The 19,455-nt window shown below is 34.8% G+C and overlaps 3 protein-coding genes and 1 non-coding gene across 4 annotated transcripts; 2 read left to right on the forward strand and 2 right to left on the reverse strand.

The window, feature by feature from the left end:
• Positions 1-1,807: 1,807 nt before the first annotated feature.
• LOC145124202 ((S)-8-oxocitronellyl enol synthase ISY1-like) lies at positions 1,808-3,326 on the forward strand. The gene is made up of 2 exons (XM_079059462.1): positions 1,808-1,981; positions 2,064-3,326. The coding sequence occupies exons 1-2, from the start codon at positions 1,943-1,945 to the stop codon at positions 3,198-3,200; spliced, it is 1,176 nt and encodes a 391-aa protein (XP_078915588.1). The 5' UTR covers positions 1,808-1,942; the 3' UTR covers positions 3,201-3,326.
• A 3,132-nt stretch (positions 3,327-6,458) lies between these two features.
• On the reverse strand, positions 6,459-6,619 carry LOC145127910 (U1 spliceosomal RNA). Its single transcript, XR_013716518.1, has one exon. It is a non-coding gene; the product is annotated as a U1 spliceosomal RNA (small nuclear RNA).
• A 546-nt stretch (positions 6,620-7,165) lies between these two features.
• LOC145124463 (putative amino acid permease 7) lies at positions 7,166-9,952 on the reverse strand. Its single transcript, XM_079059802.1, has 7 exons — positions 9,790-9,952; positions 9,449-9,685; positions 9,144-9,237; positions 8,845-9,059; positions 8,601-8,734; positions 7,892-8,119; positions 7,166-7,670 (listed from the first exon to the last, which is right to left on the reverse strand). The coding sequence occupies exons 1-7, from the start codon at positions 9,878-9,880 to the stop codon at positions 7,266-7,268; spliced, it is 1,404 nt and encodes a 467-aa protein (XP_078915928.1). The 5' UTR covers positions 9,881-9,952; the 3' UTR covers positions 7,166-7,265.
• A 7,272-nt stretch (positions 9,953-17,224) lies between these two features.
• On the forward strand, positions 17,225-18,718 carry LOC145123542 (small nuclear ribonucleoprotein SmD1a-like). The gene is made up of 4 exons (XM_079058750.1): positions 17,225-17,352; positions 17,482-17,558; positions 18,098-18,289; positions 18,442-18,718. Exons 1-4 carry the CDS (start codon positions 17,339-17,341, stop codon positions 18,501-18,503), a joined length of 345 nt encoding a protein of 114 aa, XP_078914876.1. The 5' UTR covers positions 17,225-17,338; the 3' UTR covers positions 18,504-18,718.
• Positions 18,719-19,455: the final 737 nt, after the last annotated feature.

The following is a 19,455-nucleotide window of genomic DNA, read 5'->3' on the forward strand; positions in this document are numbered from 1 at the left end:
TTTTGAAGACTGCAAACCTAAAAAGGTATGCGCGTCCTCTTCTTGGCGCAGATGTTGACCAAAGTTTTCAAACCTCTTTAGACATCTTCTAGCCTAAAAAACACATATATCTTAGTTTTTTTAGCTTAGATTTATTCTAACTTTATCTATGATAAACAATTTGGGAAAAAAATTACAATACTTAAAGAAAAAAGGTTCGACGACACAATCATGACTTTTGTGACAAATTTATAAATAAAAATTTTATTACAATAATGGTCGTTAGAACTGTTTATATAGATATGAAAAAAAAAATCGTAATATTGTCTTATATTTTTTGTGTCAAATTTTATAAAACATTATTTAATGCAATATCATTCATTTCTTGGGATAAATATTTATGGCTAGTTTTTAAATGATTTAATTGAATAGGTAAAATGAAAATTTTGAAATTTTCATTTAAAATCAAAGAATATTATCATCCATTTTACGTGTTAAATTCTTTTATCCTTAATTACAATGTTTAGGTATATCTTAATTTGCGACCAAAGTTTGTTGATTTTTATCAAATATATACGTTAATTTGTACCATATTTATTTTCACCTTTTTATACAAATAATACATAAAAGTCGATCTACATTTGTTAATTATTTATAATAAAGTTATAAAATTATTGAAAAACTCTTTTAATTTTTTTATAAAAAAAAATCAGTTTAGTTAGATTTTAGTTTATTCTAGCAGCCTGCAGATGTTAAAAAACAAACAGTTTTCTTCTTTCAGACTGCAGACGTTTGGTCCACATTTTCTATTGCAGAGGTCTGCAGATATGGTCCGCAGACTGCAAACATTTTGTCTCAGAAAAATCAAATAACACCTAAGATTTATTAGTCAATTAAAAAATACGTTTTTATAAATAAATAAATAAATAAACTTTTGACAATATTTTCCCTTTTGTGATCATTTTAACATTTATAGCATGGCAGAAAATTTTATCAAACTAGGTGGTTTTCATTGAGCTTTTTGATTCACAGTTATTAAACCGTAAAAACGATTAAAATATAGTGGGAGAAAAATTGCCCTTTATTTTATTTAGTTTCAACAAAAACGTTGTTTGTCCTTTATTTCATATAACTTTTCTATTGTTTGCCCTTTTAATAGAGTGGTTTTCATTGAGCATTTTGTTTCAAAATGGTTAAACTCTAAAAACGATTTAAATATAGTTGTAGTTCTATAGCTTGCCCTTTACTTTATATAGTTTTAACCAAAAAGAAAATTGTTAGTCAAAGAAAACTAAATATATGTAAATATGTAATGAAGGTTATTCACAACCAATCACAAACCAACCAGTTATTAATATATCATTTTCTGTTTAATTTATATATACAACCAGTACTGTCATATCAAACAAATTTAATATTTTGGTTATTTATCAACAATCTATCTTACTCAAAAATATATTTTATTTGACATTTTCAGATATACATTAAAAATTTATCAATATTATACTTTTCATTGAGAACTACAACATAGTTTTTTATATTTTTAAATAATTTTATAATAAACATAATGTATAATATATTGATTTTTGATTTTGAAAAAAAAAGGACAATGACATATTAACACAAGGGAACGTCATGGTCCTGAACTCTTGATACTTTTGTCAACTGATTTGGTTGAGAGTTATACTAGATTTTTTTTTTCTTTTTTACCTTGCCTCGTCCCCCAATACACATTATATAAAACGTATATGATCTCAAAATGTGTTTATATTATTGAAATTATTGTTCATTGCTTGCATTGTAATTTGTAAATTTGTAATATAGCAAAACACACATAAAGTGTTTGGTTTGGTGATTGACCAAGTTTCTAGGAGGCCGTATTTCATAAATATCACATTTCTGTTTTCTCTTTCTGCAAATTATTCATTTCCAAATCGCAATCCTCTTGATCCTAACGGAAAGCATGAGCTGGTGGCGATCGGGAGTCGTTGGCGCAGCAAGGGTACATCATTCCTCTTCTCTCATCCAATACGTAATGCAGTTTCATAATTCATATTCAATTACTATCGATTTGTGTATTACAGAAAAAACTCGATGAAAGCAATCCATCTCGCAAGTACCAGAAGTTTGGTTTGATAATCGGAGCCACCGGCATCGTCGGCAATAGTCTCGCCGAAATCCTCCCTCTCCACGACACTCCCGGTGGTCCATGGAAGGTATACGGAGTCGCCCGCCGCCCTCGACCACAGTGGAACGCCGATTACCCGATGGAATACATCCAGTGCGACATCACAGATCCTGAAGAAACACAATCCAAACTCTCGAAACTACAAGACCTAACCCATATATTCTACGTCACATGGGCGAATTGCACCACAGAAGCAGAAAATTGCGAGATTAATGGGAAAATGTTCACGAATGTGCTCAATGCAGTGATCCCTAATGCCCCTAATTTACAACACGTATGCTTACAGACAGGACGTAAGCATTACATGGGACCATTTGAAGAATGGGGGAAAGGGATCGAGTCTCATAATGCGCCATTTTATGAAGATCTTCCCAGGCTTAATCAGCCGAATTTCTATTACACACTCGAAGATATTTTGTTTAAAGAGGTCGCAAAGAAGGTAGGATTGACATGGTCTGTTCATAGACCAGGATTAGTATTAGGGTTCTCTCCCTACAGTATGATGAACATTTTAGCAAGTTTATGTGTTTATGCTGCAATATGTAAGCACGAGGGTGAACCCTTTAAATTCCCAGGGACGAAGGAGGCGTGGAATAGCTATAACGACGTCTCGGATGCCGACCTAATCGCCGAACATCATATATGGGCGGCCGTTGACCCAATTGCAAAGAACGAAGCTTTTAACATTTGTAATGGCGACGTTTTTAAATGGAAGCACTTCTGGAAAATTTTGGCTGAGCAATTTGATGTTGAGAACGGAGGGCTTCAAGAAGATGAATCCCGGAAGAGCTTGGGGGAGATGATGAAGGATAAAGGGCCTGTTTGGGATGCGATTGTGCAGGAAAAGGAGTTGTTGACAACGAAACTAGAGGAAGTGGGAGGATGGCGGTTTGTGGATTTTGTACTTAGCATTGAGGGTACGTTGGATATCATGAACAAAAGCAAGGAACATGGGTTTTTAGGGTTTCGAAACTCCAAATCATCATTGGTTTCTTGGATTGATAAGTTAAAATGTTCCAAGATTGTTCCCTAAATTTTATTTAATTTTTCTTACTGTGTATAATATGTAATGAATGTTTCAAGTTGTTCGTAAGGGAATGACAATAAGTCTAGCATTATGGTCGTGTAAAGTGTTATAGCTATATTACGAACAAAAAAAAACGAGGACATGATAGTCACTATTCTTAAGGATTTATCGCCCCAATTATTACGATGATAGTTACTTTACTATGTCCTCCGAGGATTTGCATAATTCAAAGCTTTATACTATATGTAAAGCATATGTGAGTAGTGATGTCCTTGTGTGATTTTCCAAATAATTATTCCTTCAATATCATTATTAATGAACGGTTAATAATCCTCCAATGATTTTATATATGTATAAAGGAGAGTGATGTTGTTAGGCTCGTTTTCATGCATCGTATCAACATGTTTTTTCCTTAGCTTTTCACAAACATATTGTACATATGCATGCAAGCATATCACATTATCACTACACTTTGAAAAATGCAACTACTTAGTGAGATCAATGTCTATTTGGTGTTCTACCGGAAAGGATCATCCAAGAGCATTTACACCTTTACGGGGCCTATGATTGGTGGACAACGATGGCATCAAGTGTTGTGAAGCGGAGACAAACGAGTTTGAACTTTAACCGAGTACTTACAACTAAAGAAAAATGGGTCGATGTTCACAAAAAAAATGGATTGATGAGATTGCATGCCACATCGGCATAGAGAAAATGAAATTAGGACAAATGTTAGGAGAGGGGCTCGAACTTGGGTGGTCTTGGATTAAAAGCTTTAAGCATCTACCAGTACACCAAATATAATTTGTATAGCAATAAATTTAAACTAAAAGATAATTTGTATAGCAACAAATTTAAACTAAAAGATTTAAAATGTTAGGAGAAACCTTAAGACTGTGAGGCAACATAGTTTTTTAGTTTTTACTACTAAATCAAATCATTTTTTTGTCAAGTGGGAACATTGTTGATGTTCATTTAGGAGGGGTAGGTATAGTTGAGGAAGAGATGAATAAAAGAATCAGGACACAGGTTACAAAAAATACATATAAGATTTTAATGAGACTCACAATTACGGATTTTATCATGTGTTTGGACACGTACGGTCTTTCAGGGTCATCCACAAGATAAACACATAATGGAGAATATTTTGAGAGAACCACAAGTTGATATCAACTGACAACAGGTTCCTCCAGACGTACGGATACGAAGCCAAACCTCCCTAATTGAGAATGGGATGAAACACCAACCTTATTTATCAAATAGAATGAGTATGGGGGAGTGGTCACTAAGTGGACACAACTACGATTACACACAATGTCTTTTACTGTGGCATCATTGGAGAAACCAACTTTATAGATAATGCGTGGGGTTAAATACTGGAAACCAGTATAGAGGCACTACAAGAAGATTGGGCAACAGCGGCGACAGTTGTAGCCGCTAAAGGTTAGGGAAGTCGCCGCTAATACCTGTAGCGGCGACATGTCGCTGCAAATAGCGGCGACTTTTTGGAGGGAAAAGTCAGCGTCTTTTCTACAACCGTTGGATTGAAAACAAATCGGACGGATGGGGGTAAGTTGACGCGGATCGCCATTTGCGAGCATTACCGGCGACATGTCGCCGCTAAAGGCGTCGCCGGTAATGCCAATATTTCTTGTAGTGAGGTGAGAAACCAACTACGATTACACACAATATATTATGCATAGTTGGGTATTAGAAAGCTCAAAACTTGGGGGGGGGGGGGGGGGGGGGCATGGCCTCCCCCAGCCCCTCTTATGGTCCGCCACTGCGTATATATACATATAAATACATAAAAATCTGTTTTTTTAAGTAAAATATGTATTATTTGTGTATTTATACGTATAAATGCAATAAAAAAACTATTTTACATATAAATATTTGTTTTTACAAATAGATGTTATATTATTTATAAACAAAGTAAAAATGTATAGTTTTACATAATAATATATTTTTTTTATGTAGAAATACATATATATTATATTTATAAAACCTAATTTTATAAATAAACAAAGTATAAATGCGTATTTTGACATATTTTATCATATAAATTAGTATTTTTACTAATAAACAAAGTACAGATACATATTTTATAATATAATTATGTATTTTTACAAATAAAAAATATAAATATGTACTTTTACAAATAAAAAAAGTATAAGTGTCTAGTTCATCATATAATTACGTATTTCTATGTATAACTATGTGTTTTACAAATAAAAAAATATAAATACTTATTTTTACAAATTAACACAATATAAAAACATATTTTTCATAAGATAAAATTATGTATTTATGTGTAAAATTTACATTTTTAAGCTGGATTTTTGTATTTATTCATATACATACCTAAATAATATGTATTTAAATTTTAACATAATTACTTAAGAAAAGTATGTTTGCATATTTATTTGTATAAATTCGTTTACAATGTATTTTAAAAAGTATTGTCTTCTATATATATAGCTGTAAGTTCTTGGGTTTATATCCTTGTCCTAACACTTCAAACTTTTAAATTTGACTTATTTCTATACTGATTATATTTAATGAGAAAGATATTGCTTACAAAACTAAGACTTGGTGTAGTGGTAGAGAGGTCGGTGTCTCAAGTTTGAATCAATGTGGATCCACCATGTTTGCAACTGCCAACTATTACATATTTACATTTCATTTCACTAACAAATACTATGGTTTTTATTATTATTTGGTGGCTTCAACTATAGGAATGTCTTCATGACAATTGTTATATTACATAATGCATAGCCTAAATGGGTGTTGGGCCATATTCGCAATCTGTTGGTGGTAACAATTTGAGTGTTGAATTGCTCTCACTAATAGAAAACATTCAAATCGACTAATTGACACAAACCTAATCCCATGTGACATTACAATTTACGAAAGACTGTATAAACAAGTAAACACATTTTGACTGTTGAATGTGCCTGAAAAATGTAGTAGTCAGGTCTTACATTTTTATATACACCTTGTGCAAATTTGAAAACATCAAATTGATAAATAAATAAAAAACCAACGTCTATGAATACAATTGTGACCTCTTGTTTCCTTTGTACAAATGGATGTTCCTTGTTCCACACAATCAACTAATGCGATGCTAAATTTACAAGCAGCACCAACTGTCCTCTGTTAATGTTGTAATTAAAAAAATTAACTTTGGACAAACTATGTCACCCGTATTGGCAATTATAAGAGCCAAAATTTTATGCTAAAAGAAATTTGACTAGTGAATTGACAGGGGCTGCGCGAACGCAGGCCCCCACTGGCACAAATTATGACGTAGGTTCGACCACTTGGGCCGACCTTAAGCTAACGCCCCTCCTGAGTGCAATGGAGGTCGTCAACTTAGGCCATGGACCTTCTTGATCAACCATTGACCCCGTCCAGGTAAGTGAGTAATCCATTAGCCTCCCTCTCGTTTTATACTACTCACCCCTACTCCCACATTTGGGAACCAGACGATGTGGGACAAAAAGAGCTCATATATTTTTAGTACATACTCTCTTTCTCGGAAGCAATTTTTTATTAATTTGTCCAACAGATTTTATTGGTTTTCTAATGTTTGATTCTAACTTTTGAGTTTTATTATCATCAAAGCAATTTTAAGTCGTATATAAAATATGTTATTGCATAACTACTTAAACATACTGTTGTTGTATCTAGCTTTATAGTAACAACTAATTTTGATTCTTATTGTCATAATTGTTTCGAAACATAAACACTCAGAGACCCTAGGATGCTTTTCAACAGAATTTCCATTTAAAAATCAAAATCACCCCTTTGGTTCTTCAACAACTTACAAAAGAACCTTTGTCTATTTTCACAAACATTTATCACAAATGTGCAAGAAGCCATTCAGAGACTTCAAAATACCACCTTTTTTGTTACGATTTCTATTTAAAATTTACAGAATTTGTTCTTTAGCAACTAGTAAAGAGATATTTATGTTGATTTCTAGCCAAACTTTATTGCATAAAAAGGACTATGAATGTACAAGAAACCAAGAATTCTAATAAAATAGCCGAGAAAGTATACATGTATTCATCTGAATCTAGCCGATATGAGTCCTTGAAGTGATCCAATGAAGGCCAAAACTGATACAAGAAAGCAAACCAAGCTGAAGGTCCGAAGAGCAACCCATTTTGTTGTCCAAGGTACAATCCTTCTTTGTACAAAGTACATCTCCACAGGGAAATATATAGTCAGTGACCAAAAGTTTAAGGCCCCTAACACTCCCAACACTTGATTAAAATATGGAAACAACATTGCGATTCCAGTTGTGGTCACAACATATAAAGTTCTGAAACATAGCCTCAAGAGATTAACATGAAATGTTGCTTCTGATAATGGCAGCTTCAGTCTGTAAAACCCATTCACGAATTCACTGTCTGGGTAATTGTTAGAAAACCATTTTTCCACAAGTGCAAATATCGGCTGGCTGAATATCTGTAATTTGAATACTTAGTAAAACCTTTTGTTTTGACTGAGCCTCAGATTGAAACTGAAAATGACACTGACAATGAGACTGAGACTGAGACTGATTTCAATAGGACAAAAATAGCAATTTCTTGTCTGGCTGAGATTGAGACTAATTATAGGGGGGACAAATCTTTCAATTTCAGTCGATTATTGTCTCGTGTAACAAACACTGACAAAATGTGTCTCACCTGATATCCGCCAACAAGATGAAGAACAACGCATGCATTGGCCAAATCAACAAGCCAATAGGGCTCATAAAATCCAAATCCACTCAAGATATTGCCAGGTGTGTTATTTCCAAAGGCAGCATACCCGAAGCTCCCACAACACATATAGAAGAAGGTGGTGATCATTATTGCAGATATTGATGCTTTCTTCATGGTTTTGGTTTCGGATGGAGGTGATTTCAATGTATCCTTTTTTTTTAAAAAGGCAATCAAGATTAGGTAATGGTTAAAAAAAAAGGTAAATTGCAATGAATAGCAACATACTTTACTCTTTTTACCAATATAGTCAATATACTTTTGTTTTTACCGATAATAGCAACTTACTTACATTTCTTTACAGATAAAAGCAATATACTTTTTTTTATCCATATTAGTAACATACTTATAATATTTTACCATAATAGCAACATACTTTCGTTTCTTAACTAATACTTGCAATGCATTTCATTTGTTACATATATCGCTAATACAGGTAAAGAAATTGAAGTATGTTGCTATTATGAGTAAGGAATTGTAAATAAGTTGCAATTAGGTGTAAAAAATGTTAATACATAGCAGGGAAAAATAAAGTTTATTGTGTATATTGTTAAAAGAATAAAATGTGTGGTTATTTCCTGCAATTTACCCTATAAAGAATGAAACTTATGAGGGAACCTATCAAGGAAAACACCTGAATTTCAAGGAGAATTATGGAGTATGGATAAGCAAAAGCTATGTCTCCAAGACCCTGAAAAACCAGCCATACTTTATCAATTGCAGAAGTTGCTGGAATTCCTCCGATGCTTCCCATAATCTCTCCATTTTCTGGAACTCCAAAAGAGATTTTTTTAGAAAGAATCATGAAAATATATATATAATTTGTTAAGAAGTAAATAATTATAATTCAACAATAATGTTTATTTATGATTATATACCGATAACTTTTGCAAAACCAAGCCCCACGCCAATGGTAGAGTAAGCAAATGACATGATGGCAGCAACAACAGATAACCATGCCATGTCATGGAAATTTGGTATCTGAGACATGACAATCTGCACAAGTCCAAACAGCAGCATATAAATGTTGTCTTCATATCTACAATCTGCATCATGCCCTTGTTTGTGGTAACAATTTGATTTTAATATTGCCCTGCATAAATATCAAAAAAAGCTGATAAAGAATCTTCGTGTTTGTTATAAATATCTTAATTAGAAACCAGTAAATTGAATTCACCTGATGCTGGTAGCAGTTGCAATGGTGTATGCAATATCATTCCCGAATAAACTCTCGTTGAGAAGCACTGCACATATCCTCTGCTTCTTCTCCCCTGCTTTTCAAAGTTAGCCCCAATTTGGAATTTACGCCATTAATGCGATTGCGATGCTCGCTTGTATGACTAATTATACAGGAACAACCGAAATATCTAAGAGAGAGTTTATGCAACCGATTTCTTGATTAATTGCTTGATTAACCGAATAATTAATCTCTTCAGATATTTAATTCCTATCGGAATATGCTGGGAGTGGTGTGGTACTGACCCAAAAAGAAACGGACAGCTTGAAGAAATGAAACATGCCTATGAGCGCCATACTCAGGGTGTGGAGATCTGTAGCAATCGGAGAGAATGGAGTTTGAAACTCCGGTGACTGCAGCAAAGATAATGATTGCAGGAGGACCAAACAACCATCCGAGTTGAGCTAAGCTCCACGCCAGTGATAACACCCCTGCCCCCATAACTCCGGTTATTATATGAGCAATCGCCGTCCATATGGTCCCTGTACTCCATGTTTAAATACCGATCGTCGAATCAGTACACGATCAAACTCCAATAAAATAGGAAACCCCAAATTAGTCATCGGAAGTAAATAAGATAACATACCTGTTCTGTGTGTGAGTTCCTGTGATTCTTCATCAGATGAATGCGAGCATTGGACTAATGGAGACTGATGGTCTTCTGTGTAGTCGCCCATGGAAGCTCTGTATTTTTCACACGTAAGAATTGAGGTGGGAGTCGTGTGATAATGGGGTTTGGGAAAAATGACCAATGACGTTGATTTATAGTGAAAGCAGAGACAAGCAGTTGTAGTCTTGTAGAATCGTTGGAGAAACTGCATACGTGTCACCTTTTTCTTCTCATTTTTTTCTTTTTTTTCTTTTTTTTCCTTTTTTTAGTTCTATACACATTTTTAGTCTTTTCAATTCATATAACTCATCTTTTCATGAGATTTAAATTTATTACAAAGAGTTTTTATGTGTTGTAGCTATAAAAGTTTACAAACTTAATCAAACAAAAACCGAACATATTAAAGAATAAATAGAGGCCTAATGTCTCACTATCTATGGCCAAACGCCAAGTGTCATACTAAAGTCGAAAGTAATTTTGTTAACAAGTTAGTATTTCTTTTAATAATACAAACAAAACCACCTATAATTCATAAATATATTCAATATATTACAACTTGAATTAGAAAACAAAAGGTTTCGTAACAAATACATCGTGTTCCATTTTTAACGTTGATAACATGATAATGCTTGTAGATAATAAAATATTAATTATAATAGACTAAACTGCACAAATGATCCCTGTGGTTTGCTCAAAATTGTCACTTTGGTCCAAAAAGGTTTGGACTAGTACCACAGGTCCAAAGTTTTGATTTTGTTGCGATTTTGGTCCGATTTGATATGAAGTTTTTTTAAATGACGAGTTTGCCCTTCATTTTTTCATTTTTTCATTTTTTTTTAAATTACTTTAATGTTTTTCTGATTAAAAGAAAAATAAAAAATAAAATTAAACCCTTAAACCCTCCCCCCTTCTATTCTGTTCCCTGCTTCTAGACCCCTTCTTCCCCATTCTTCGTCGTCCTCCGGTAAAACCACCACCACCGGTCAGTAATGTCGCCTTCGGTCAACCTATTGAAGCACCACCGGTTATGACCGCCACCACCCTCGATTTTCCGGTCAACAACACCACTCTCTTCTCCAGATGAATACACAGACAAAATTCTGAAATTTAACATATAACAACACATACAAAACCTAAAGATTTTCTAACGCCAAAAACATACATTTGTTGAAGATTTTATACACAAAATAAGAAATATGATATATACAAGAACACACACGAACCGCCTAGGGTTTCGAAAAAACTTAAAGGGTGGTGCCATCGCCGGTACCTCGACCCCCTCTGAAGCTCCAAATCTGCAACATCTTTACAGCGCCGCCAGCAATTCTGTAGATGACGATGCCAGCGCCACCATCGTCTGGTGTCACCTTCTCGTCGGATTTGGAAAGACGATGGATATTTGTTCAAAATCGTCGCTCTAATCGGTCATTTAGGGCCTCCCTACCTCGCCATATCGTTCGTCATGGTTTAGATTTAGCGGCGGCTAGGGTTAGGGTTCCCAATTGGTGGTGGAAACCTAGGGTTTTCTAAGGAAGATGGAGTCGGACCTTCGTTCTTCGAGTTGCATATCAGGGTGGCGGTGGTTTTGAGTTGTTAGGCGATGGCTAAATGGGTTGCTCCGGCGAAATGGGTGGCACCGACAGTGGTGCTCCGGTAGCAAATGAAAAGAGAAAGGGAGAGTGTTAGTAAGTTAAGAGTGAGAGGGTGGGTTGAAGGTTTAATTTTATTTTTATTTTCCTTTTAAGCAGAAAACATTAAAGTAGTTAAAAAAAATAAAGAAAAGGCAAAATGAAGGGCAAACTCGTCATTTAAAAAAAATTCATATCAAATCGGACCAAAATCGCAACAAAATCAAAACTTTGGACTTGTGGTGCTAGTCCAAACCTTTTTGGATCAACGTGTCAATTTTGAGCAAACCACGGAGACCATTTGTGCAGTTTAGTCATTACAGTGCGTATCGAAGTCATGTAGCTTATGTTAGTTATGTACTTATGTAGGTTGTGTGAAATTTTAAAAAGAAAAAAAAAACGATTTGAATAAAATTTTGGGTGAAGATGACGAGTCACAAAATCATATAATGCCATGAAAATGATATCACATGACAGATATAGCTACAAGTCTACAACATTCCATAATATTATTATTATTTATTTTATTATTTAATTAATATTTTAAGAAACGTTTTTGTGGCGACGCGTATCAAGAGGACCTATAAAGATTAAATAACCAAATACTTTCTTTATTCCAGCTCATTTATTATTCTCAAATGTTTTCTATTTTCTTTCACGCGTATTTTACTTTTGTCCTTTTATAAAGATCATCATTTTATTATGAACAAATTACACGAATGGTCCTTAAGTTTTTGTTTTTTTTCCTTAAAATACTCCTTTTTTCCTTCAGACAAACGCACACAAAAGATCCTTATGACTAACTTTAACAGATTTTGTTAAGTGTGTGAAAAGACGAAAATACCCTTTGTTTTTATTTATTTATTTATTTTTAATATTTTGTTAATTAAAAATAAAAAAATCTCTCTCTGTGTGTGTATGTATGTGTGTGTTATGTTCTTCATCCTCATTACCAATATCCTTGTTCCCAAACTGAATCCATTTTCATTAGTATAGTAAATGCGAATGAAATGTTTGCCACTTTTGGATTTAGATCTGCTTACGAACCAGAAGCAACCCTTTCTTCTCCATATTCAAATCTCCACAGAACCCGCCACCCGTCATCATCAATCTTTCTCAAACCCTAACCCTAGCAACGGTGACTCTCTCTGCTTCTAATAATTGAAGACCCATATGCACATCTTGTTCAAGACGAACTAACTTTTGCCTCTTCACTCGATTCAAAACATCGGTTCTTGGAAACTCCATAGCCGTCACAGTTCTCCAACAAAGGGCGAAATGTTTCAGAAACCACCACCAGCAGCACCATCCTTCTTTCATTGTCTCCAGAAAGCACCACCGATGCCAACCTTCTTCATTCAGCGATAGTTCTGATCTACATTTTTGAGGGCTAGGGTTTTCATTTATGAGGGTTAGGTTATCCTGGCAGTGACGGATGGAGGCGGCGAACGGTGATGGGATCATAGATCCGACTTCCGATCTACCTATTTGGCGACTGTCTTTCTGAAGAAGAGTAAGGTGGTGGCGGTGGTTTGTCGGAGGAGAAGCACAGGAAGATCCACCGTAGTTCAGTCGGATCTATGAAACAATCACCATATTTGATTAATGGATTTGCATTTTACTCTAATCATTGTTGGTGATGTGTATGAGTTGATTCTAGTAGTGAAAATATAGAGGTGGTGCGTTTCAATGGGGGTGAAGTAAAGAAAATCTAGGGTTTCAGATGGATTAGTTGTTTCTTGAGAGAGAGAGAGAGAGAAACAGAGAGAGAGAGAGATATGAGAGATAGAGAGAGGGAGAGAGAGAAAGGACCATCTGTGTGCAAAAAAACAATGGGTATTTTTATCATTTAACAAAACTTAACAGAATCTGTTAGCAAAGTTAGTCACAGACGCCTTTTGTGTGCAAGGTTTGCTCCGTAGGTACCATCTGAGGGAAAAAAAGTTTCATAGGGACTACTTTAGAGAAAAAAACAAAACCTTAGGGACCATTCGTGTAATTTGTTCTTTTATTATACACTAGTTTATAACTTGTATTATGGTTACAAAATTAATTTGGTAAAAACTTAAAATTATTAATCATTTATTTTCTTAGATAAGTTATTTTAAATAAATTGTTAATTAAGAGATATTTTTTAGTTATATAAAATTATAATCGTTTATTCAAATAAATACGTGAAATTATATAACTTTATAATATGTATTAATATTATTTTATTTTTTATTCTAATATTATTAATTTAATGTAATTAGAGTGAGAAATTTAAAATGAAATATCAATAGATTGACAAATGACATGACATTAATTAAGAGATATAATAGGGTGATACATGGCAAAATAACTACTATTTTATTAGTATAGAGAGAATAGAGAGATACCATGTAACTAATTTTATGTACAATCTAGATGTACGTTTATCATGTTTCTTCGACATTTGTCAATTAACTAAATGACTAAATTCACACGACTGGTTAATAACCTACGATAGTTGTCATGTTTTCCGGCGAAGTTTGCACTTTCTGCTACAGGTGACTAGCCCGATCGTAACTCCCGGGGCTACCTTGAAGTGGCCGGATAGCCCAACCAAATGCTGCAAACCCCGCTATTGTTGTCACAGCAGCCAGACCGAATCCCACCAGCACTGCCATGAATACAAAGCTGACACCCACCAGCAGAGGGCTAAAAAGTATGAGTAATAGAGCGTTGACTAAAAATAGCAAAATTGTTGCAAATAGAGTGAGCGTGTTATTTGAGATTTCATTGTCGTAATTGTAATTGTATCAGAATAATGGAAAGAAGAACCCAAATCACCATCGTAGAGTGGTGGTTGCCGCCTCCTGCCGCCACCGGCCGCCGTGTCGGGTGGCGGTGTGCTTTGATTGCGTTTGGACCTCGTTTGGGGGATGTTTGGACAATGTGGAATCAATGAAACCCTAATGGGCCCAAAGAAGCCCTAGGGGACCAATGAAACCTTAATGGGCCTAATAAGGCCCAATGTGACTAAAAGCCCAACCAATGGACTAATGGGCTAGTATTGGGTTGGAAAACCTTAATTAGGGTTTGGAAAACCCTAATGGCATAAAACCCTAATTTTGAGAATTTAATCGGGTCATACACGAGATTATTTAATAACTTGAAATACTAAATAATAATCATTGGTAAATTAACCTAAAGCAATAATGGACTTAATGGATTAAGTCCTTAATGGATTAAGCCCTTAATGGGTTAAGTAAGAACACTTAACCCTAATTGTCATTTTATGTGAAACCCTAATTTCAGTTGGGCATTGTGTTGGGCCTTTCCTTTGGGCTTTGGCAATTGGTTTATTAATGGGCCATCCAGGAATAATCATATGGACTAGAATATGTTGATGGGCTTAGGGTAAGGCCCATATGAGGGTGTGGGCCCAATTTGGAAAATTGGTCCGTGGATGGGCCATAGTTTAGGTCTAGAAGATTATATGATATTGGGCCATTGGAAATGCCAAATGTTTGGGCTGGACTAAGTAGTCGGGCCTTTAATTATGAGCATGTAAAGGTTTGGGCCCCATTTGGAAAATTAGGCCATATGTTGGGCTTTGGCTCATTACTTAACTATTGAGCCTTTAGTGTGTGAGTTGGACTCTGGGCTTGGAACCCAATTATTAATTGGGTGTTGTTTGATGTTGACAGTTCGGGAAGCTGTCAACCAACAATTGGAGTTTTATCTGCGGGACTTCAGCAGTGCCAGGTGAGTTATCGTCATTATATCAGCAGGGTCTAAGGCACCAATGCCGGCCCTTTATGGATTGTATTCGGATTATTGCATGTTATGCTTACTGATTTACATCCTGGTAGTTAGGATGGTGATATGCTATGCTTTAGTGACCCGATTGGGTCGGTATCCTGGTATATAAAATGATGCTATGGCAGTGACCTGTTAGGTCGATATCGTGGTTATGGATTGTTGCTATGCTTTGTGATCTGTTAGATCGGTTTGACTGTTATATATATATATATATATATATATATATATATATATATATATATATATATATATATATATATATATATATATATATATATATATGATATCTATGTGTATATGATTATCCTGGTTATAGGATGATGCTATGTTAGTGACCGGTTAGGTCTGTATCCCGGTTATTGGGATGTTGCAATGATTAGTGATTTATTAGATCGGTTTGACTGTTATATGATATGTGCTAGCGTATGATATTTATGTGCACATGTTTGTTTGATTGGAGGTTGGGTTGAGGCGGTCCTGCTTTGTGCTGTAGGCCAACATACCCGGTGAGCGGTCCGGATAGGCTGTAGGCCCTGCGAGGCGGTCCAATCAGGCCGAAGGCTCGGGAACGGTCCAAATAGGCTGTAAGCCCTGCGAGGCGGTCCAGTCAGGCTGAATGCTCATTATGCATGTTGTTTTGTATTTGCTATATGATTTGGTTATATCTGTATGGCGTTGGTATTTTGGGGGTAACTCACTAAGCTTCGGGCTTACAGTTGTTGATTATGTTTCAGGTACCTCTGATGATCGCAGGAAGGTGAATGCGTGATCGTACAGCTCCTCATATCTCATTATTTTATGATTTGATTATGGGGATACTCTGATGATTAAACTATTTTGAAAACAAACTGTAATAACTTAATGGTTTAAATGTTTTAAAAAGTTTTAAATTGACTTGAATTTTATGGGTGTTACATCATAAATTTCCCTCACAAGTATCTATGTAGATGGTATATTTTTCTAAAGTTTTTGGGTCGATCTCCAAAAGAAATTATGTTAGTACAAGAAGCACATGCATGTATAAAAGCTTTGAGGGATCGTAACATCCAAATGAACAATTATTAGGAACAAAATAGGAAGGGGGTTGGTGGCGCAGGAAAGGAGATTAGGGTTACAAATATAATTGTACGTATTTATCACAAATAATGTCTTGTTTTATATACAACTTCATTATTCTTTAGCGATATACATTATGTATGCATTGAACGTTTCTTGGAGAAACTTGCAAAACATAAGTAGTTGCAAAGATAGTTTTATTCATCGGAGTAACGTGCAAAAGATAAGTAGTTGCAAAAATATTTATTCAATAAAATTAATTTCTTAGAGAATATTATTTTAGTAAGCGTGGTAGTGGTATGAATTTGAAGATTACAATTATCTGAACCATAAGCCATACATGAGTAAACAAACAAACAAAACGAACTAACTAACCACAAGCATATTGTTATTTGGTAAATATTGTTATTTGGTAAATATTGTTATCTGAGACAAACTATTTTAAACTATTTACATAAAGATTTATATAATATCTGTAAAGATTATTGATTTGTTTTATGTCATTTCAAAAAATCCTTGCTAACCTATAAGCGAATTTTAACTAAGGATGTGGTCTTTTGGTAAAGTTTGGAAAACAAATGATTTCATGGAGATATAAAACTCGGATATTTTTGTGAATAACTCAATAATTTTATCATTGTATTATAGTAATACAATGTATTTTGATTATTACGTATTAAAAAATGATCAATCAGACAATCACATCAACACTTTGTATGGACAATTATTTTTTTTATATAAATTAATAAACAGGCAACATGCACTTAACTTTGTCAAACTGTTATTCTCTTTTTTAAACTGCTATTTATTTTTATTTCAGCGAGAGTGTTGTTCAATGTGCAAGATTGTGCATTACTTCGAGAGTCCATCAATGGCCGAAACGAGCCCATAGTGAACCCGGAAAGGAAGGTATGTAATTAAGCCCATTAGAAACGACACCGTGTTACATGCTTTTCCAACGGCGAAAATTATAAGACTACGTTTTAGATCTCCCGCTTCCCCCGAAAATTGGATAATTTTTGGAACCCTAGCTTCTCCTCCTGCGATTCGCGACAATGAAGCTCGTCAGGTCTGATTTTCCTATTAATCCTGTCTTAGTTTTTGCTTGGTTTCTGATTTCTCGATTAATTTCTATGGTTCGCAAAGTTACTGGGATGACGTTTTCACTTCTCTTTCTTCTTTGCGTGTAAAACTCTAGGTTTTTGATGAAGTTGAACAACGAAACTGTCTCGATAGAGCTCAAGAATGGCACAGTTGTACATGGAACCATAACAGGTAACTAATTCTTCATATTATTTCTCTTCTTATGTTGTTTTTGGTAGTCCCAAATGTGCGAGTAACCAGGGTTTTTCTAAACCCTGCTACACTACAGTTCCTTGTTAAGGGGACATGTTTGTTCGTTATGATCAGGCACTTTGCACCCATGCTAGTTTTTTTTTTATAAATTCTGAAGCACATTAGAGCATTATATTAGTAAAACAAAATGAAACCCTCTGTATCCAGAGTCTCAAATACGAATCTTATATTGGGTATGCCTCCAAGACCTTTGAGACCAATGGACACATTTTCACTTGTTGCATATTTTGCAGCCTAAATAAGTTGAAATCGTGCTTAAGCTGCCTGTGAATATCTTATTGTAGACATGTTTTTTGTCTATGTAGATGAACTGTTGAATTTTTGTTGCAAACCCTTTTAATAAATTGACAAAAAAAAAAAAAAAAAGAGAACATTATGCATTGCAAGGGGTCTTTTTCTTTACTAGGACGTTATCTGTATTTTGTTTTTGTAAAATTGGATGGGTGTAATGTATGTAGGTGTTGATATTAGCATGAACACACACTTGAAGACGGTGAAGTTGACACTGAAAGGGAAAAATCCAGTAACCCTTGACCATTTGAGTGTTAGAGGCAATAATATTCGTTACTATATACTTCCCGACAGCTTGAATCTGGAGACATTGCTAGTGGAAGAGACACCTAGAGTCAAGCCCAAGAAGCCCACTGCAGGTTTGTAGTCTTGTTGGGTGGACAAAAAAGAAAAAAGTGAAAAGCCCTACTTTTTTGTCCTTTTGACATCGGTGTCAGTCTTAGTCCAATGCACATCAAACACAGTAATGTCTTTTGCTCTAACGGTTTGAGATTTTTGACATGTAATGCAGGGCGGCCTGTGGGACGTGGAAGAGGGCGGGGCCGCGGGCGTGGACGTGGTCGTGGACGTTAATCATGTTTTTCTATCTATGTTATATGTTAGTCTTGAGCTATGCGGAAGATTTTGTATTTTCATCAACACCTCTAATCTTAAACGATATCTATAATATTATCTAGTAGTACACTTGCAAGATCTTTACTTTTATTGATGATGTATATTTACTATTTAGAACTTAATGTCCCAACTATTACACCATGAAATGCACTTGGTACAATGTGATTCGCATACCTTCGATGTAATCTTAATTTCTTTTTATAAAAAGAAACATGCTTATGGGGAATGGAATGCTTCCAAAAACTAGGGACTTGAAATTAAATACCTTAAATACGACGATTGTAATTTAATCTAACGATATGCAAGTCCCCATTATCTTCATTCTTGTTTTTTTTTTTTGGTGATTGATGTCACTTCCAATCAATTTCAGTCGGTACTTTGTAACCTTGTTCACGGTAAGTCCACTGTAGCATCTTTATTTATGCAAGTTTCATTTTCCTATCATATGTCTTATCATATTGTAGAATCGTTCATGCTGTAAGGCGACTTATTTTAGCCTACGCTTCAACAATCCTGACTTTATATGGGGTTGATGTATCCTCTGTATCCATCTGTGGATCATAGTCCTAAAGTATCCTTTGAAAGATACATTTTACTCTTATTGTAGAACTCTACTCTCTAATCCTTAAGCTCCTCGCTCTATTGCACCAAAAATCTTCAGTCTTATATGTATTACACTTAACTCTCTTTTCTTCTCAGCCGTCCCCCAAATATCCATCACCAAATATCCATCACAACATTTGGTTTTATCCTTGTCTCGGCTACCAACATAATATCACCAGAAAAATAACGTATGCCAGTTCCATTCTCATCTTAGCTACCCGCATAATATCATCAACAAAAAAAAAAAAAAAAAAAAACCAGAGCATCTCGCCCCAAATCTCATGGTATATTTCATCCATAATCAAAA

This window comes from Lactuca virosa, chromosome 7 (genome assembly GCF_052849685.1).
Source record: "Lactuca virosa cultivar CGN04683 chromosome 7, Lactuca_virosa_CGN04683_v6, whole genome shotgun sequence".
Classification (NCBI taxonomy): domain Eukaryota; kingdom Viridiplantae; phylum Streptophyta; class Magnoliopsida; order Asterales; family Asteraceae; genus Lactuca; species Lactuca virosa.